Genomic DNA, 21,751 nt, shown 5'->3' with positions numbered 1-21,751 from the left:
CCGTTTGAAAGTTTACAACCCAATGTGACCTCCATCCGACACTGTGAGACCGTCCAATCAATACATCAATACGATGCGATCAATATGTCCGCAGACGTCAGCAGCGTTGGAGGACAACTTCCCAGGTGAGGAAATCCAAGCTTGAACATCGGGCCTAAGCTTGGATCAGCCTAAAATACCAAGCTTTGGAATTCCCAGCTTGATCCAACCTTGATTCTATGGAATTCCCATGATTCAACCAAGCTTGGTGATTGAATGCAAATATGAACTTGTATACATAGGTAGTTTCGATTATGGTCCAAGATTGGTATTCCAAGCTTAAACTGCGCGGCTTCAACCAAGCTTGATCCAATATATGGTATCTAGGTAATTCCAAGCCTTGAAAATCCTAGCTTGAGCCAACCTTGATTCTAGGGAATTGTCATAGTTTAATCAAGCTTGCTGATATTATGTAAATATACAAACTTGTATACCGACATAGTTTCGATCACGGTCCAGGTTTGGTATTCCAAGGTTGGACCCCGATCATCACGATCTATTGCAAGCTAAACGTGTCGAGCTGAAAATTTCCAGCTCACATGTGTCAAACAATATTTTTTAACAGTGATTTTACGTTCAGCTAGTGCCGAATTGTGCTCTTTTCGCTTAACGTAAAGTTTTTCTATTTACTTTTTGTTTATGAGTGAACGAAAAGGCACTTTTCGGCACGAGGTGAACGTAGCAGCAATGTCAAAAAATATTGTTCACTCGCCTTCGGCTCTCTTATAAATGTTCCACACGTAAAAAATAATTTGTCCGAACTTCTTAAAAAATATACTATTATACTCTGAGGCCCGCCTAAGCAGTATTTTTTTTTAAGGGAGATAAGTAAAAAAGAAGGCCATAAGCGACCACTTACCTTCGCAGGGCAATAAAAGTACGAGGTTAGGGTGGACCGCTTGACATAAAATATAGTGGTCCTTGCCAGGCCATCGGTTCTTCTAAATCCCCGTTTATTGACTGTTCTACTGATGATCGCAGTTGGTGTCTGGTGTTAGTAGTGCAACTATTTCGCAGTACTGGAAAATGTCTATCGTAGCTGAGGAAAGCTATGTTTGAACTATGGGCGCAAGCTTAGACGAACCTAGGATATCAAGGCTTGAAATTCCTAGCTTAAACCAACTTTGATTTTACAGAATAATCATGGTTCAACCAAACATGGTGACATAATGCAACTACAAGCTTGTATACCACGGTATTTTCGATCATGGTCTTAGGCTTGGTATTTCAAAGTTGAACACATGCACTTCTGCCACTTCAACCAGGTTTGGCCGAGCCTGAGAAAAAAGCAAGATAGCAAATCTGGAATAATTAATGATTAATTAATAAATAGACCAAATAATAATTATTATACCATTATATAATAATATTATTTTATAATAACTTTCCAGCATAATAGTAATTTATGCAACACGGGCTGAACAGCATTTTAGTTACATAGTTGATCAGAATCCACACCTTCGCACTGTGGGCGCGGATTGGAAAATGGAGCATTACTTTGATGCTATGGAGTTTGACAGAGACAGTGAGGTGAAAAAATCTATGTCAAGAATCTTGATCTTCCTTTAACTATTTTTTTTCATTATACAGAAATTTTGTTTGGCACCCTTTTTCATTTCTATTTATTTTTCAAAAATTTTCAGGACAAACTACCACAGAAAATCTTTTCTTAACGCATTTTTGATAAAATTTTTTTTTTCAAAAGATTTTATAAATTTTTTTAGAATTGAAAAAAAACGTTTCATACTTCATGGACTTTGTTCTTTTTTAATTGAGTTTAGAATCAAATTAAATAGCGTTGGATTTCCATTTTAGTCCTTTGAATGTTCGCACCACATTCAAACTCACTGTTGGTAACACGTCAATTTCGTACATCCATGCGTTTTCATTCGGGTAAGTGTCTGTGCTGCCAACGCCACAAATTGATTCTGAGCATTTCATAATATGAAACCGTGAGAATGTGAATATGGGGCCGCTGCTATGCGCGTATGTCTTTAACTATAGGTCTGAAAAATATGCAAGTTACAGCATAGACTATTTATATAGTGTAACTAAGAGCAATATTCGAATTCATTGTCACCGGCTCGACATAATTATTCAAAATCATTTGGAGATCTGGATAGATACCGAGTAGGGCTTGGTCTGAGTCGGTTAGAAATAGCAACGGACATTCAGAGTCAAAACTTTTTCTTGGTCGATGCCCCACCGGGCATCTCGATACAGAACTGTACACGCTCAACGGCGATTTGGAAGATTCTCGGAAAGTATCGATTTATTTCCAAAAGCTTGGAATGTGACAGTCACGGTCTGTTTTTTTTCTTTCTACTGAAGAAACGTTCGTTTAGAAAGAGCTTCTGTTAGTGAACCAAACTCGGAATATGACTTCACCGATTTCAAATGATTTCAAGTGATTCCATATGAAATCATCAGGCAAGATAAAATACGAAGTAGAAAGGAAGTTTTTACATTGACTCGGAACAAAGGAAGTAATTACGTTGCAATTCATAGTTAACATTGATTTAATATATAAGACCGTTTCAACTCGTACATACAGTCGTACGACGTCAACATTCCATTTGCACATTTTCCCACCATTATCTAACGGTTCTTTTCGTGCATTTTTCATACCTATCGCGTCATTGACATCACTAGATTAGACAATTTATTTTTTAGTAAGTATGAAATGTTAAAATTAAGAAAAAGACAAAGACAAAGAAAATTAAGGAGATAATTTTCTTTGGCAGCTTGATTAGGTCACATTTCCTATGCAAAATAGAGCAACGAACAATTGCTTTTAGCTTTCATTAATTCTTATCCCTGATAGAGCTGATGAATTAGCCATTAGCTCCCGAATATATATTACTCGATTCATTATATCTTGGTCTACAAAGGATATTCTAAACTGAGGCTAATAAAAGTACTGAATCCATAAATATTGTGAACAAAACGAATCGTCAGTAGTAATACTCCAAGAGCTCCAAAATTATGGCATAATTTCGCAGGCTAAAAAATCCCGAGCGCTTGCACGGAACGAAATATTTGCGAAAAAGTCGAATTGACCAAAAAATTTAAGTGACAGTCTCGAATAAAAGATAACCTTGCCTTGCCTAACTACCTTCAAAATTTATGCAAACGATGCAGTAGAGCAATAGAACATGAAATAACCAGGATACAAACAGGACATAACAAGGAAATGAACTTGACTTTTTGTCAAAAACGTCTAAGTGTCATGATTTTTCTTTTATTGTAGCCTGTCTCAAGCAATTTTTATGTTAATCAATTTTTTTAATTTTCATGATTTTCTGGTGGTCTTGGATCATCATCTAGTTCCTCCGTAGATAAACAGTATATTTCTGGGCTGTTGAGATTTTTTTTTGCTGATTTAGAATTGGCTGTAAATGTTTTATATAACTCTACCACCTGCGATGTCCGGGATATTTGATGGTGATCGCGACTCTGAAGGCTAAACTACTTTACACCTCTCTTTGCATATATTTGTTAAAAAAATGTAGAACAGTACAAGGCATATCAGGAAAGTTTATTTAGAGACTTGAATAAATCGAGGTGTTAATCGAGTTAAAATATATTTTTACTGAATTAGAATTTGAACTGGAGATGACATTTCGAGTTTGACTCAGGTAAGAATTGCACAGGCTGACGATGAAAGCAGGGTTGGGAAAGCCTTAGCTCACTAAGGCTGAGTGACGCAGACCTGAACCAAGCCTGATTTCATCGCTTTCGAAGCCCTGATTTAACGGTAGTTTATAAGACTATTCAAGATGCTCATTTCAACTCTGACTCAGGCTGAGGATCAAGAGGCTAAAACCACCTAGGCCCAGCCGCGCCTCAGGCAGGTCTCAAAAGTGGAAAAAAACATAGAACGTCAATTTTAGAAGTATAAGTTTCAAAAAGTAGGTCTTTTCCGTCTTCCGGGACCTCACCCTTCCCTCATATGTTTAAGCAGTCAAAAAATGTTATGCATAGATCAATATAACGGTTTTTTAAGAATGCTTATGGGATAACGTCTTCTTTCAAGCGCCTGGTGCTGTCACATTTTACACAAATTGCAAACAAACGTGCTCCTTGGACTCTATCCCAGATAGGGAATGCCAAGCTTGACTACTGGGCCAAACTTGGAACAGTCTTGGTTTGCCAAGCTTTCGCGTACCAAGATTGTATCTGGTTTGGGTCACTGGTAGAACCAATGTATGTCCAAGGGTAACATGGCAGTCCTGCTGTACCAGGGTCGGTCCAATCCAGACTCAGGACTGGCATGATAGTTTTGGATTGCCCAGCCTAGATGCCCTTGTATCCAAGAGTAAAGTGGGCTATTGTTTAAAAATGAGGACTCGCAACTCACCATGTGCCAATCCATTCCCAGGAGTGGTATACTAAACTCATTATTTTAATACGAATAACAATTGTCATACGTGATAGTAGGAGGGAAAGTAAGTAAAATGATAAAATAGAACAGTCGGAATTACAACTAGACGGAAATGGAAGAAGTGATATATAACGCGATCCAATCTATAAATATAAGGTAACCATATTTAGCGAATTGGCCTAAGGGCATGTCTCAGGTACAGGTATTCGCTGTTGGGGCGATGGGACCAGGCCAGCGATTTTTATTAAAAATTATTGAATTCAATGGTTGCGGGTTCAAGCCACAGTGAAGTCATTTTTTTTCTTAAATTATATTTTTTTAATCTTTCAAACGATTATTTGGATCATCATTTAACGTATCGAAGATCAGAAACGACGAGAAACATAATAATAAATTCGAAGATGCATTAAGCATACAGCATTGATTGGAATCGAGTATTGGTTGAACTGTGGGCCGAGGCTTGGTCGTGGATACCAGGCCTGTCCCAACGATGCCTAGGCCTGGCCCAGGTTTGGACCAGGCCAGGGCCGATGGTCAATTCTTATAAGTGTAGAGCAAGCGTGGGCAAAGTGCGCTCTCGGTGCGCACCTAGCTCCCAACCCCAATTAGGCCAATGACTACATACTACATTGTATTGCGCAGGTAGTCAGAAGAGCAAGACCACAATGCTTGGGTCAGAGTGTGGGTATTGTTATGGCAGTCACCGCGCAAAAATGTGCATTTTCCAATGAGAAAGATGAATATTTTTCGTGCTGTATTTTTCCTAGTTCAAAAATATCAATTTTCCAGTTTTTTCTTTACCAACTTCTCATATGTTTTCTCATATATCTATTCATTTTTATATGGAAAACTCAAATGGAAAATTTCGAATAGTGATTGGTTTGTTCATTGCACTTTCTTCCCGTCGTCGTCGTTTTAATGTCTCCGACATTTACCGTACCTAGGGGAGAGAGCCAGACTTTAACAACTGGTGACAACCAGCATACCTGGGCCAGTCTTAGCGGGCCAAGCTTTAGCAGACAAGTCTGGGTAAACGCTGCACCCGAACTCACGCCAGATCTCATCCAGAGGTGGAACGCGCCCTGAATTGAATCTTGGATATCAGTACTGTTACACAGTACATTAGTACTGTACAAGCTCCCGATATCCGGTTCGCCAATTCTCCGCCTGTAATGGCACTGAGCCGGACTCGAACCTCATGTTCGTCTGGCTCAGTGCCATCGTCATTGGTAGATAGTATATTTAGCGAATTTTATACATTTCGAGATACAATGATGAGTGCTTATATATAATCATCATGCTGTGGCGGTTCAAGGCCAGTTTTTCAATCAGTTAACCGTGGTTAACCCGTAGTAAACGTTACGTCTTACGCCACCACTTTGCTTCCACGTCCGGGAAGTGATTTCCCCTACTACCTAAGTGAATAGGGAACCTAACCTGTTGTTCTCGTAAACATATGGAGGGTCCCATTTTTAAACGCAGATGAGATACCAGTGGTGAGGGCGCTGGATTTAACTTTAACTATGGGTGAACCTATTCTGCATTCAGCCTTTCCATCTCTTCATATCAAAAGTTTTAGTTTATGTTCTCTGCGAATAATCATACCCCTAAAACCCAGGTGGGAATTAACCATTGGTTGAAACTCGGCCTAAGCTTTGACCAAGACTAGCTTAGCTAGGTTCAAGCTTGGAATCCAAGCTTGTACAAAGGTTTGTAACGCTGTTCTAGGTTGATCCAAGATCGGACGTCAAACTCAATTGAAGCTTGGATACCAAGCTACAACCGAGCTAGTCCAGGCCTCGGTCGAGCTAGAACCAATGTTGATCCAAGCTTGAATGTCGAGCTCGATCCAAGTCAGGGACACAATTGTTAACCAATCATTCCACTTATCGAGAAATTATTGCTCGAAATAGTGAGAAAAAGAAAATAAATTACTTTGTTGTTACTGATACAAGTCAATTTTAACCCCATTTACCTACCTCCGATGAATTGATCGGTGAAAAACCTAATTAATTAACTTAAAAATTGACCACTGCAACCGAGATCCGAACACATGACATTCACATTACGAAACCTACGCTTTACCGGTAAACTAACGCGCACTTATGACCTGACTTTTAATTCTGCATATGAACTTTATAGAAATAATGCTGTTGAGTAACGTTCTATTTATTTAATGTACCTAACATCACTAACTATTTACTTTATTTACATCATCCTTTGACATAAGTTACTTTTTATCTGTCTTTATCTGTTTATCTGTTGGTCGAAGCTACGGGGTCCAACTTTAGAATACCAAACCGGGATCGTGATCGAAAAGACGTTGGTATACAAGCTTGTATCTACATAATATCAGCAAGCTTGGTTGAATCGTGGTAGTTCCATCGAATCAAGGTTGGTTCAAGCTAGGTATCTTAGGCTGATCCAAGCTCAAGATGTTCAAGCTTGGATTTGCTCTCCTGGGATATGCCACACGTTTTGAAAAGGTTTTTATTAACCTAATTGATCATAATACGCGTCCTCGACGTGGATGTTGCTAAAATACGTTCCCAAAATACTTCTCAGCCCTGCAGCATAAATTACTATTTCATATTGGATTGCGCACGAGTTTATCGGCCATTAGGAAAATCGCACGTCTCACTCTTTCACTCGCCAGGCCAAGACCTGCCAGGCATTTATTTATGAAGCAATCACCCACATCACTATTCCTTCATGAAAATTTTCAATTGAAATGAAAATATCATTTAATATGTAACAAAGCACACGATTGTTCATTGGTTGCTGTAAACTATGCGGTCTCATTTTCCCTTTAAATTTAATAGTTGGTATTATTAGGATTCTCTGCCAGCCACGTCCAGCATGCTCCAGAATTATAATTGTATACTGACAATTTTTTGATTTTAATATCAAATGTCTTTGATGGCCGGGAATTGGATGATTCTGGATACCTATCTTGGTATTTATGGAGATTGAATTTTCCACAAACTTCTAGAATACACAACTGGCGACTACACCCATCATGACCCTCTGGGTGGGGAGGCAGGAGCCCGTATTATTCACCCTAACTCTTTCATTACATAAAATGTCTATCGCTCTTTTTATTTATGCGACTTTTTGTCTATTCACTAAATATCAATAAAGATATAATCGTTTGCATTATCGACATTCTCATTTTCTGTGATCTCGATCATTTATGCGAAAAGATTTGTGAGATGCATGTTTCGAGGTTGGCAACACCCTGAAGTGAGGTTTTTCTAACGAATTAGGGAACTACAAATCCAACATTTTACATTTATATTATGTCTAAGGTTAAGTTAAAAAAAAAACATTAAATTATTGAAATTATAGAAAAACTTTTGAAAATCGGAAAGTTTTCGAATGGCAAATTATGGGAAAGAGTGGGAAATTCAAAAAATTATTATATGCAAGTAATTGCGGTCTAACAAAACAAAATATTTTGTGCGCACGCGTAGACTTATGAGCAAGCGTGAATTCCGCGGGCTTTGTGCGTAATATCGACCGTGTGACAAATTCTCCTCTATGCCTCTAGCCCTGCGTACTACAACGGCGAGCGGCGAGAGGTGAGAGGTGAGAGGCGTACGCCACGTAGACGAGCCCCACCCCGACGTTTAATAGTCGAAGGGGGGGATGAATGTATAAGAGGGAAAAATGTATTGAGCATAAGAGAGGAGCGAGTGAGAAAAATAAATAAAGCGAAAGAAAGGGTGAAAGGGGCGGTTGTACTAACAAACGTTTCGCGGGAAAAAGGACTATACACTCAGCATGAGCAGACGATTCATTGTGGGCGACAGAGAGCTCGAGAGCTGTAACGAGGAGACGTATATAGTATATATACCCCCGAACGCATTCACGCAGATTCTCCCAACGAATCCCTACTACTCCTGCTTAGTGATAGCGTAGAGACTGTAGTGTTCACATCACTCATCAAAAACACTCAACAATAACGTAGAGGAATTTTCCTTTCATTTATTCCGGCTGGAAAATTGATATATAGACACAAAACTCATGTTCATATTAGGTTAAATATCTATTATTGAGATTGAATAATTATTCAGTGAAAATATTTCAAAACAAGGAAACATCTATTTTCTTAACTTTTAGGGATCTGAATCTGTTTCTGAGTATTAACAATTATTAATGAATGGTAACAAGTATTGATCCTTTATTTTGAAGCATTTTTATGAAAAACTGCGGGAATTTTAGTATAAAGTGACAATTTTGAGTTTGGAGGAAGTGAGAAGTGCTGTGGATTATGTCAGTGAAGACACACCCCTTGCAATTTTACTCGAGATATAGATAGAATGTTCAAATTTTACTACCAATCAATGTATGCATGAATGTCATCACAGGTTGTCATGGTTATTTGAGGGAATTCAATTCTCTCGCAATTGCAACAACGGAAATCGAATTTTTTTTTTTTAATACTGCATCTTCACTCTATTCCATTCAATTTAGCTTTGTGAATAAATTGAGAGGATTTCAATAGTTTGTCTGTATTTCATTCCAATTGGTGAAAATAATAGCAACGATGGGTGGATGCACCTCTAAGGATACCGCATCGAGCGATGAGTATGTGTCGTTCGTAATTAAAAATTTATTACGATTAAAAAAAAATATTTTATAGATGTGTGATCACTGCTAGGCGTGTAGGATGTTGTGCTGACACCCTATTTAAGTCACGAATTCCGAAGAATGGAATCTCCTTTCATCATTATTACATTACTGAGAAATTATATTTTTAGTTCTATCGTTCGATTGTTCAATTTGATTAAAAGGCATATCATTCTTTTTCTAGGTTAAAGATGCATACATTACATTGATATCATAGAAGTAAAGAGAGAAAAATTTATCTTCGACTGAGGATAACTGAACGATTAATGGTTTTTCCAGTCAGAAAAAGGTCATTCTTCTAAAATCTATCAGAAATCAACATAATATCGTAAAAGTTGATAAGAAGATCATTCTTATCAACTTTTAAGATATTATGTTGATTTCTGATAGATTTTGATCAATTTTAAAGCAGAAAAATTGTCAGAGTATGTCTGGTTTATTAGAACCTGTCAAAATAAGTCGGAATTCCACATATCTCGTCAAAAATATTTGGAAAGTTGTGTTTCTCGAGTCGATATTCCAGAAAATTTTATAATTTCCCAAAAAAAAATCTGTCACAATCTCAAAAACTTTTATGTAATTTTTCATAATTGAATTTGCGGGGTAATACCCGGGCTAAACAGTAGACGCTCTTTTTTTTCGGCGATGATCAGGCCGGTGGCAAGATGATTCTTCTGACGCGCCGGTTAATTCATGTTACGAATGGATGCCCTCATTCTAGACTGTGCAATCTAACGTAAGTGTTAGCATGATTAACAGTAGTAGAAGAAACGGCCAAATATCAAGTTTAAAGTTTTCAAACGAGTATAGCGGTGGTTCAGGGCGGTTTTCCTAGTTTTATTTCATTCATTAAACTCATTGTGATTCAACTTACGTGTCATACAATCGTTTAAACGTGTAGGATTACGATGATCGGGATCCAAATCACGCACTTCCTTCCGGAAATTGAGTTCAGCATATGTGCGTCAAGATGGTATTTGCGTTAGACAATACGCTGGTACTCTCAATTGGTTTCATTTTTTATCGTTCGTGCACAGCTACCAAAAATTGTTATCTGATATATATTCCACTTTTGATAATCGAATATCATGAGCATATGAATATATAGAAAATAGAAGTCATTGAATTAATTCCATGGCTGGCGAAAGAATTGATTTATTCGTTCATTTTCTTTTCCAATTACTTGTTATTATTTAGAAGAAAGAAAAAAAATGACCACGTCACAGGGAATCTGAACTCCACTCAATGCCACGCAACATATCTATGCAATAAATTATACAGTGACTGAGAAAAAATCATAAATCTTTGAATTAATGGATTAGGTCAATAATAAACAAAATCATAATAGTAGAAATTTTTCCATCGTCGTCAATAAACAAGATGAAATTAAATTCAATTCATTAGGATGAGTTTTCATGTTCAATTGTTCTCATGTTGACTTTATGATATGGATAATTAACAATTGAATGAATTGGATGGTTAATACAATTACGAGATTACTGAGAAGTCTGAAAGAAATGTATCAATTACGTGTACCCTGTCATTGCAGTAAAAAGAATACAATGGTTGACCAAGCAGTGCTGGACAAACTTGAAGCAGGTTATGCTAAGCTCGCTGCATCTGACAGTAAGTCTCTGCTGAAGAAACATCTTTCTAAGGAGATTTTCGATGCTCTCAAAACAAAGAAAACATCATTTGGATCCACTCTTCTGGACTGCATTCAATCAGGGGTAGAGAATCTTGACTCTGGATTTGGTATCTACGCTCCAGATGCTGAGGCTTACAACGTTTTCGCTGATATTTTCGATCCTATGATCGAGGAGTATCACGGTGGATTTAAAAAGACTGATAAGCATCCACCCAAGGACTTTGGTGATGTAGATACGCTTGGCAACCTTGATCCAACTGTAAGTTACTGTCTATTTATAAAAAGCTATTTAAGAATATGTTTGCTTACCATTCAAATTTCTCTATTTCATTTTCATTTCAATATCTATTAAATTCATTCGAGACGAATCACATGAATTTTTATTAATTGAATATTCATCTTCAAATTGAAATCATTATTATAATCGCAGAAATATCTAGCATATAGTCTTAAGCTGTCTAAAATGAATGAATTCAAAGTTAAAGAATAGATTGCTCTTCTCTCACTACTTTTCATATTGTTCATAATCATGTGATTTTGTTACTACATTTTTTCTAAGCATTCATTAATTTTCAAAAAACTTAAGACAAAGCATAGATACATAGTTGCACAGTAATAAAATATGGTAAGTCATTAAAGCATTATAAAACCCATACATGGTATTTTTTTGTGCGTCAACCTGGCTAACAGTTTGCCAGAAATCTGAAAAAAGCATATATAAGGTAGTGAAGAACCAACGAGACATTTTTGAAGCAGTGGAAATTGCAATGGGGTACATGATGTACATGACAGAACTTTTTGGCAATATGAAAATGAAAAAATTATTCAATTTATCTATAGCGTAAATTTTACATCCGAACGTATTTACAGAATACACCTCAGTACTTAAGGATATTCGACACTTTTAGCGACTATTCACCTTTTGTTTTCTTTTTCTGAAAAATCATCGATAAGATTAACGTGAAAATGAATATAATGATTTTGCGTTTTGTTATTCTCTAATGGCTCATGAAGTTTCGTGGTGGTGCCATCATTTTAAAGCATTTGTTCTATAATTTCGTCATTCTTTTTAACAGCTTAAAAAAAAATAGGAAAACGTTTGCATCACTTTAAAATCACTTTACGTTATATTTTTTCACGTTAATCTCATCGTAAGTTTGCCATAAAAATTTCAAAAACATGAACTTCAGCGGAAAGGGTATAAAACTTCTTTAAATCCCACTATGCAGTTATCAATGCATCTGAAATTTTTGGTTGTTTGTCTTTTTTACATTATTCTGAATGAAAGAAATTTTTCAACTCTTCACCTTTTTTCATAATAGTTACAATTAATTACTACTTAGGCAGGGCCTCAGAGTCGTAAAATGTCAATGATCCACAAATATTAAGGTTGTTAGTGTGTAAAATATTTACTCAACAGATTTTTGTTCAAATTTTTTTAACGAAAAATTGAAAAAAGTAGATGCTAAAAGATTACCTTCTATTTGAGATTATCCGTTTTGAATTTCGGATAGAAATTTTTGGAATTTGGGCAACTTAGGGAACAATACAGAATAATTACAAAAGGTTCATAAATTTACATAATTAAAAATAGTCACAATGGAAAATATATCGTTAAATCTTGCCATCCATAGACAATGCAATCAATGTGATACTATGTACTGTCAAAATATTGTGCTTTAATCTGGGCCATTTTACAGCATATACACTTTTTACAGACTGTTGCGCGATAATTTTAAGTAACGTCGACATTAGAAGATTCCATGATTCTATGAATCAATTGCAGTGCAAGAATCGGTTTGGGATGACGTTTAGAAAGTTAAAAAAAATTACCCTTGTCTTAGACATCTATTGCATAATTCCATTTTTATTGAAAACATTGCTGAAACATTTATCAACTTAAACAATGAATCAATTCATCTCTGGCGGTTACTAGTTTTGGGTCTACTTTCTTCATGGGCTTCATGTGACTGGAACCGAAATCATGCATGTAAAATAGTGAATTATCATTATTCTGTAATTGCTGTAATTATGGTTTTCTGTATGGGAAAGAACAACAAACGCGGATTAAATTTTGGAATTTCGATTTTGCTGATTTTTTTACGGATAATAGTAGGTAATGGAGAGAAGTATTCATGAATTTTTTCAAATTGTTCACCCTAACCGTTTTGGGAATCCGAATTTAATTTTTTTTTTATTAAATTCCTAACTTCTCGAAAAATTGACCAGATGAATTTCTTTTTCTTTTGAAATTTTAATTTTTTACTACATCTTTCTAGCGCAAAATTCGAAATATGATTATTAGAAAATTGAGAGGAACCATTAATTACATATTGTCCTATCAAAAATCAAGTGTCGATGTTGCAGAATAGAAGAAAATACGACGAAAATATTAAAGCTGCAATAAAATATAAACGGAATTGGTTGCCCATGATTAAAAAAATGTCAAAATTCATGGAAAAAATTTGATTTTTTTCGAGAATTCTTTAAAAAATAGATGAAAGTCTGTGATCCACCGAAATTATGTAATTTTTGCTTTAAAATTGAAAATTAGCGCTTTAGAAATGATCAATATTTTTGCAATATTTTTTCAATAAGAATGTAGTTAAAAATTGAAATTTCAAAATAAAAACAACTTTACTTGCTCAGTATTTCGAGGATAGTTAGAGTAAAATTTTTTTGTTAAATATAAATACTTCTCTCATTGCCTACTATTATCCACAAAAAACTCAGCGAAATCCGAATTAAAAAATTTCGTTCGTGTTCTTTTTTTCGTAGAATGCCCCATATTTAATTAATTGAAATAATTTATCAGAATTTCACGTTTAATTTTATCAGCAAGGTCTCGTTAATCATTTAAGAATGTTCCACATCTAGACATAACCAAAATTTGCATTTTTAAAATTTTTTTGCAAATTGTTGATGGGATTCACGTAAAAAAAAATATAAGATTTTTGCGCTTTGTCATCATTTAATGGCTCACGAAGTTTTGTGGTGGCGCAGTCATTTTCATGCATTTTCTCTACAGTTTTGTAATTTTTTTTTAAGGTTTAGAAAGCAATGGTTTGAAACTTTGTGAGTCATTAAATAATGACAGAACACAAAAACATTATATTTTTTCACGTCAATGCCATAGTAAGTTTCCCAGAAAAGTCAAAAAAAGGTTAGTTTTGGCTATATATGGGCGTAGTACACCCTTAACGATAATATCAACTAATATTTCATGAATATTTTCACTCATTGAAATTCTTTTAAACTTGTAGACTGATTATAATTATATTCATTTGGACGATTGAATTACAGGGCGAGTATATTGTATCAACTCGTGTAAGATGCGGCCGCTCTCTAGATGGCTACCCCTTCAATCCCTGCTTGACTGAGGCCCAATATAAGGAAATGGAAGATAAAGTCTCTAGCACTCTTTCTGGTCTGGAAAATGAACTCAAGGGTACCTTTTACCCACTCACAGGAATGAGCAAAGAAGTTCAGCAGAAACTTATTGATGATCACTTCTTGTTCAAAGAAGGCGATCGCTTCCTCCAAGCAGCCAATGCGTGCCGTTTCTGGCCTACTGGTCGTGGTATTTATCACAATGATGCCAAAACTTTTCTTGTTTGGTGTAATGAAGAAGATCATCTTCGTATTATTTCTATGCAGATGGGAGGTGATCTTGGCCAGGTCAGTATTTCATTCAATACATTATATTTAAAGGACGTATTTGTTCATATGAAAAGATCCCTTGTGCACACTTCTCGGTTCCAGAATATCAGCACTTTCGTGATTTCTATTGAACTTCATAATATTTATATCTTTCTTATTATTATTATTATTTATTCGTTTGTGCTCAATACTATGGTATAAGACGAATGACTTAACAGAAGTTAATTGCAAGAAGAGTTATAAATTGCACGGTTAATAGCAATGCGAATATCAGTGTCAAAAGTTTCAAGGCACTATCAAAATTCATAAAGATTAAACCACGAACTCTTCCAATTCCAAACGTGAAAACGGAATTAATGAGGATCCTAAATATATTCCACATCAATCAGAGCTAAATATAAGTTTTAAAGATAATATCGAAACTAAATTCAATATTTCTTAGAATGAAGGTGAAAAAATACAAATACCGAAGAAAGCCAATAATAATTATTAGGAATTGACTAAAAATCTCGGCGAATATACTTCATGTAATTTCCCTCAGAATACAACCATAGTAAATAACAATAGCCATCACATACGTTATCCATGAATGTACTAAATCAATAGTTCAAAAAAACCCTCAAATCCCAAATGAAAATCTTGGAGAAAAAAATATCTTATTTTCACCCTTAAGGTCGGTATAGACTAGCTATCGAACGTGATTTTTAGTTTCAATTAAATGCTGTTAGCCTTAAATATGTTAAAACCTGGGATACATAAGAATAGTTATACAAAAAGAATATAAAACAAGCAGAATATTTGGAGATGTGAAAAATTGAAATCGGTTGGATAGTCGTCGAGGTATTTTAGAAAGCCAATTTTAAGCAATGTTGAATATTTCATGAATTAATGATCCGATTTAACCGTTCTACAATCTCAAATATTCCGCTGCCCAGAGGAAACTGCAACTTGAATTTCAAGTTAATGCGTCAATTTCTAGCGGGCTCACAAAATTTTTTCGAAAAAAACAGGAATAGAAATATCTCATGAACCAATCATCTAATTCAGCCCTTCTTTAATACCAAACATTTAATTGACAAACAGAAACGTCATGTCAAATTTCAAGTTGATGAATTAATTTTTCGCAACATTACTGTTCCAACAAATAAAAAATAAAATCGGAAAAATTGAAATATCTCGAAAAATGAGTATGGATGCATATACATATTTTCATCAATTGAAATGGAGTATATCCAGACGAAAATTCCGAGAGGTGAAACACTAAAAAAGTTTCGATAGTTTTCGAAATATTCAAGGAAATCGATTGTGATGCAAACTGAAATATGAAATGAACTAATGAGTCGATTCAACCATTGTTCAATACCAAGCATTTTATTTACCAAGAGAAAATGCAATGCTACATTTCAAGTTAACGAAAGTTTCGCAAGGTTACCGTGCTAATTTTTTTTTTTTTTTAAAGAAAAATTGGAATATTTGGAAAATTTGGCGAGAATGGGTATCCATAGTTTGACTGATTGAGGTCGAGTGCATCGAGGCGAATATTTTGAGAGGTGGAAAATTAAAATTGGTTTGATAGTTGTCGAGATATTTGGGCAGAAAGATTCAGAACGAAATGGCAATTTATGAAAAACGACTCGACTAACCGAGCTGAATTTCGGCACATTTCACCTTTCTTAGAATAACTTTAACCGTTTATTCCTTTAATTTTCTGAAAAAGTAGGCGAAGCTGACCATGTGCACATGGTGCTCAAATTTTATATTTTTAGCGACAGAGACAGGAAAAATTGTTATGGGGGGGGGGGGGGGGGGGGGGGGGAATGAGGGGTTGTCGGAAGGTGACTCGATTGGCAGGGGATGGTTGGTCCAGAGGGGGGGTGAAGGTTGCTACGTCAACTAGGAGGGATCTGCCAAGTTTACAAAGAAAAATCTCCGCCATCATGGTAGCCAGCTAAACTGCGTGTTTTTAATTATTTTTTAGAAAACTTGGCCTTACCTTTAAATCAATGACGCTATCATATCACTTGAATTACCCTCTTTTGTGAATCGGTATATTTTAATAAAACCTTCTCCTGTCAATTCCCGAATAGATCCCCTGCATTATATGCATTTTCTGTTCCATTTCTCTTCTTTTTAATTTGCGGCTATTCCCCATCTTGGCCACCATATTCATTAGTTGGAGCTTTTTTGGGTGATGCTTGTGTGTTTGCAGTTGCAACCTGGTGAGCTTCAATGGTTTTCAACAGGATTATTGCCTGATGTGCTTTTTTGGTCATGTCAGATACAGATTAATAATAAGTGTCATGGACACTTGTCAGATCAAATCCAATGTGATTGAAAATCTCCTTATCATCACTTATCAGCATTGAAAGTTTACTAGCACGTGCCGGCTCTGTGATATTGGAACGAAACGTTGATGATGCGTCAACGAAGTTGTTGATTTTTTTAAGAAGGCGATTTTTATTCTGGATCGATTCCTCGACATATCCACGTGTAACTTGATCAGAACTGGCAGATTCAAAAATAATGCGATCAGTTTGGGTATCTCAATTATTTTATTTTTACCAATAACTTGACGTACGCATTTTCCTCCTTGAACTCGCAAAAAAAATCGATTGGTTTCTGGGTAGGTTGGTCTGAGGTTCATGCACGTCTTAACTTTCATGTAATATAGACTTTCAATGCCAAATAAACGAGGATAATAACTTTTCGTGTCGCGTATTGTCACATTTAATCTGGAGCCAGTGTCTTCGATGTCATTCATAGTCAGGGGACAAATTTCACCTGATCGCATCGCTTCCCAAATTCCGAAAATCAAGATTACCTGTAAAATAAATATTTCATTTCTTGCGGCAAATTGAAAAGATTGAGAAATAACGGAAGGTTATCGTTAATTAGATGTTTTATGATTTTTTTAGTGTTTACCTTAGCTGCCAAATATGCATCATCTGGTCACTAAAAGTCAAGTAATTTCAGAGCCTGTGAAAACATGTGATTTTTTTGATCGGAATTTTCTTTTTGACAAACTTTTTCAATTTCGAATATAAACCGAGCAATGCTGCGATGAAGATTTATGACTGTTTTCAACATCGACCAACGCCTCCATAGCGTTGAGGGTTTATATTTCTCGGATATTTCATTAAAATAAACTAGAAAAACCTCCTCTTTGAAAGATTCCATTCTTATCGCACTTCTCTATTCCATGCGATCTTGATAACATGTCTGATATTTATTGGCATACATATCGGGTACCAAATTCGCCGTAACTTGTGCAGCTGCACCCTCAAGATCGAACTCAGTGATGTCACTATCCGACGCATCTGAGGAACTGTCATCTTCTGATTGGCTGTCTTCTCTGTCAGATTTCATTTTAATAATTTTCTAACCGCGAATTCCACAAGCTGCCAATTCACGGAGATTTTTTTCACTTAATATTACACGTTGATGAAAAACCGACACGGCAGTCTCAATCGCGTTTGGGTTCCGGAATAAATGAGTGACGTGAAAAACAATTGGAAAACTCAATCAATGATTTCTCGGAAATAAAGTGCAACTTTTCTGCCGGCAAGAAGGAACGGAAGTTGAACTATTTCCACGCATAAGGGACAAAAAAATGATTTTCGTTCATATATTACAGTCAAATGGTTCGATACTCACTTTTTATTTGCGATGACAATAAATTGATAACTTCTTCAGTTCCGCTTGATATATTTGTCCTTATTAAATACTACCTTACTTACAACTATATGTACCTATGAAATGATTCAATGATTCAGTTAGAAGCTCTTACAATTTAATTTTTGAAAGTAAATCCTTATTGGAAGTATCTACTTTTGTTATTGAAAAAAAGTCTTATTCAGAATATCAAAAAGTAAGTATTCGGTTTAATGTATCATGATACCCAGCATCAATTTAAATTAAAATACCTTTTTATTTCCAAGTAGAATTCCAACAAATCCATTGGCTAATTTTAACTTCAATTTTCTCAAAACATTGTTCTACAAGTTTACAACCTTACACCTTTATAGCTTCGCGAATTTCCCACTTTGAGAGTTCATGCGCTCAAAATGTCAGAAATTTAACCACATCCTTTTCATGTGGACGGTCACGTGTCAAAACAAACTGTTGACACCGAAATTAATTACAAAAAAAAGTAAATGCTTTGTATGAAGGCCTAGCGAATCAAAGCAGACGATTTTTATAATAGCTCTGAATATTAGAAGTAATAGCTCGTAGGATTATATCGCTTGCCTTTGGCTCGGGTTATGAATCTCTTACAACTCCAAAATCCCTTTCCGCAATCCTATCGAAGAATGGCCCGCATGAAAAAATTTAATGAAAAATGAAGTAAATTCGCAAGAAAAATAGATTGAATTTTTATAAGATTTTGAGAGGATTTCAATTTCAATTATAAATTTATTTCCGATGCACTCTCTTGACATCATCCAATAGAAATAAGAATAGTGAACAATTTTGCATTGAAAATGTTTGGCATTGCAACGTTGACGAATTCTTGGCATTCTATCCCCATAATGTTCTTTAATTCCATTCAGATTCATCGTAGATGTTGTTGCATCAGACAAGGCATCGGCATTCATACCGCGCTGTTGATCATGTCAAATTCTCTCTGCTGAAATTGTTTCCAGATTATCCTCCGAAGTAGTATTCATTTTACGTATAGATTTTTGCTTTGGGTTCAAAATCATCTTATATACACAATAATTATCCTTTCCTAGAATGCAGGAGTTCACCTCTTTCTACTTGGAAAGTCAAGAACATTAAAATAATTTGAGCAATTATTCAAAATATTTATATACTCAGAATCGTGATGAGTGGGCTTTTCATTATTTTTGACAGTTATTAAGGGAAAAATCCGATTTCCAAAAAGGAAAGTGTTTAAACAGATACGGTTTTACTTAAATCTGCACATTTCTGCAGTAGTTAATTTAGAGCTATCAAGTTCGTAAAACTTCTACTGTAAAGTGATGATGCATTCCTGAAAGAATTTTCAGCAGTGTCTACTAGACGTTGCAGCCGAGACAAGTTTTTGGGTATTAGGTGCATTGAATCCTCAACAATTGTATTAGAAATAGTCGAGCTTCTCTTATTTCGTAATGATAACTTATGAGATAAAGTGCGTTTTGTTGAAACTGTTTCTGATACCTTAAACACAAGAGAGTTCGTTACTTTCAAAGGTCTTTGCGTCCAAGACGACTGTAAATGTTCGAAGATTGAAGGTGTTTCTTGTAGAGTCGAAGAGAGATGACATTAAAATATTTGATGTACCAATACAAGCCATATTCTGGGGTTTCTGTGAGTTATTTCTTCAATTGTCTTATTTCTGAATCAAATATGCGTGTAAATAAATATGAATTTTCAGTAAAAGTAACCAAAACTTAAGATTTCGTAATTCTTGAATCTTCTTTGGAACAGTCATTAATAGTTCCTACTATATGATCTTCATCATTTGGATGAAGCAAAAAAACATTAATTATAATGAAACATGAAACTATACAGTTTTTTTAATAAATTTGTATTAGTTATTTGAATCTTTACTAATATTATTTTTTTTTAATTTTCTGATTAATGATAGATAATATTTGCATTAATTTTCAACGATTTATTCGTTCGCACCACTTCTCATTAATTATACATTTTTTCCACATTGTGGTATAAAATATTTCGCATATGTATTCACTTTTGCACATCATGACTCTGAAACAAAAAAAAATTAATTCATCAGAATTTGCATTTCATATTAGCTTAGTTGGTAGTATTATAAACGAAATGATAAAAACTGGTGTTTTTGTAAAAAAAACTCAGCCAAGTAAAAGTTTCTCACAATTGATTTCGTGAAAAACTCGTGTTTTGCCAAAATATGGCATTCCAAGATATTTAAAAAAACTCATAAAATGTAAATGAAAATGCCAAGAAAAGTGATACGAGTCGATAGAAAGGATTCAATAATGAAAATTAAAAAATCAGTAGAGACAGGACCAACTTACTTGGCGCGGTTTTTCCCAAGAACTAGAGCTAGAGCCAAAGATTATCTTCAGTCACTTTTACTTATTAATCAAAGTGCATTTTAGCATTATCCTGTAAATAAAACCGCGCCAAGTAAGTTGCTCCTGTCTCTACTGATTTTCTTATTTTATGTAGTATTTTTGCCAATATTAATCGAAAAAAGAGAAAACTTATATCAATGAAAAGCTTGAGGGCGATTTGTATAATGGAACTATGCACAGATTTCATGTAACTTGCAGCGTTTGTATTTTATGGATTGAATACGATTAGGAGGTAGTGGAAGGGGTAGTTGTGTCGTGTATAGATACACCGTAGCTCTCGGCCTTATTTGTTGGATAGAGACGAAACTTTTACTTGGCCGATACACTACCGCGTATCTCGATGGGAATTCTAAACTTAGAAAAAATGAAGGAAAAGTAAAAAGGGAGGGGTATGTATTATTTGTGAAGTTTTTTTTACCAATACTATTGAGACTCGAACTAGATTCCCGTGCATTTTTTAGACCAGAAAAATCTTAATTGAGAAAAGTGAATTCCCGGACTGGTCATCTAAAAGCTCTATTAATAGTTTCTTTAATTCTCCACTGATTGTTTCATTAGTGTATCATACATAGATGATAATTTATTAATATTTTACGCAAGGAGTAAATTTTTTTAATAATCGATAATACCTGAATAACGCGGTGACACAAGAAAAAAAATCAATAGAAAAAACTACTGATTTCTTTCTGCTGAACTATCTGTTACTTTTTTGCCGATTCTCTATTGAAATGTTCAATGAAAAATACTAAATAAAAAAAGTTGATGAAAGTCCATTTTTATTTACAATTCAGTGTTTCAATATGTATCTGTATTGCTATTTTAATAAATTTTTTGAATAAGTTTTTAAAATTCTTTCTATTTTCTTCTCAACAAGAATATCAAACGAAAATTTTTCTCGAATATCCCGAGTGGAAATTAGTTCAGGTCTACTTGAAGTCCGATCAGAACTTGATTCAGTTTCAGTGCGGTTCGCTTGATCAGGTAAGATCTGATCAGAACCTGACCAAGGTTTGATCCAACGTTTCGGATCCTAAAAACTACAAGCGAATTTAGATCAAGTTCTGATCAGACAGGCCTGATCAGATGACACTTGATGAAAACTAGATCAAGTTTCGAGCCAGTATATTGGACCCTATAAACTACAAATGGCTTTACATCAAGTTCTGGTCAAACATGCCTGATCAGATGACACTTGATGAAAACTTGATCAAGTTTCGAGCCAGTATATTGGACCCTATAAACTACAAGTGGCTGTACATCAAGTTCTGGTCAAACATGCCTGATCAGATGACACTTGATGAAGTCCTGACCAAGTTTTGACTCAGC

The 21,751-nt window shown here is 35.1% G+C and overlaps 2 protein-coding genes across 6 annotated transcripts in view; one reads left to right on the top strand and one right to left on the bottom strand.

The window, feature by feature from the left end:
- LOC105266446 (uncharacterized) overlaps positions 1-21,751 on the bottom strand; it is a 98,559-nt gene that overhangs the window by 16,128 nt on the left and 60,680 nt on the right. The window contains exons 4-5 of one of the 3 annotated variants that reach the window (XR_892162.1): positions 19,524-20,075; positions 17,998-18,990 (exon numbers count right to left, since the gene is read on the bottom strand). The exons of the other annotated variants lie outside the window; for them this stretch is intronic. The gene's annotated coding sequence lies outside the window, so the exon portion shown is untranslated. Of the gene's footprint in view, positions 1-17,997; positions 18,991-19,523; positions 20,076-21,751 lie in introns of those variants that run through there. 3 annotated transcript variants of the gene reach the window in all.
- LOC105266444 (arginine kinase) overlaps positions 1-21,751 on the top strand; it is a 52,054-nt gene that overhangs the window by 16,574 nt on the left and 13,729 nt on the right. Inside the window, exons 1-3 of one of the 3 annotated variants that reach the window (XM_011304607.1) lie at positions 8,314-9,013; positions 10,605-10,962; positions 14,007-14,381. In XM_011304607.1, coding sequence (XP_011302909.1) covers positions 8,973-9,013; positions 10,605-10,962; positions 14,007-14,381 — 774 coding nt within the window. In that variant the 5' untranslated portion in view covers positions 8,314-8,972. Of the gene's footprint in view, positions 1-8,313; positions 9,014-9,722; positions 9,792-10,604; positions 10,963-14,006; positions 14,382-21,751 lie in introns of those variants that run through there. The other 2 variants (XM_011304606.1, XM_011304608.1) reach the window with 2 other exon arrangements.

This window comes from Fopius arisanus, unplaced genomic scaffold (assembly GCF_000806365.1).
Source record: "Fopius arisanus strain USDA-PBARC FA_bdor unplaced genomic scaffold, ASM80636v1 scaffold00038, whole genome shotgun sequence".
In the NCBI taxonomy this organism is placed as follows: domain Eukaryota; kingdom Metazoa; phylum Arthropoda; class Insecta; order Hymenoptera; family Braconidae; genus Fopius; species Fopius arisanus.
This window is presented reverse-complemented; position numbering and strand designations above follow the sequence as displayed.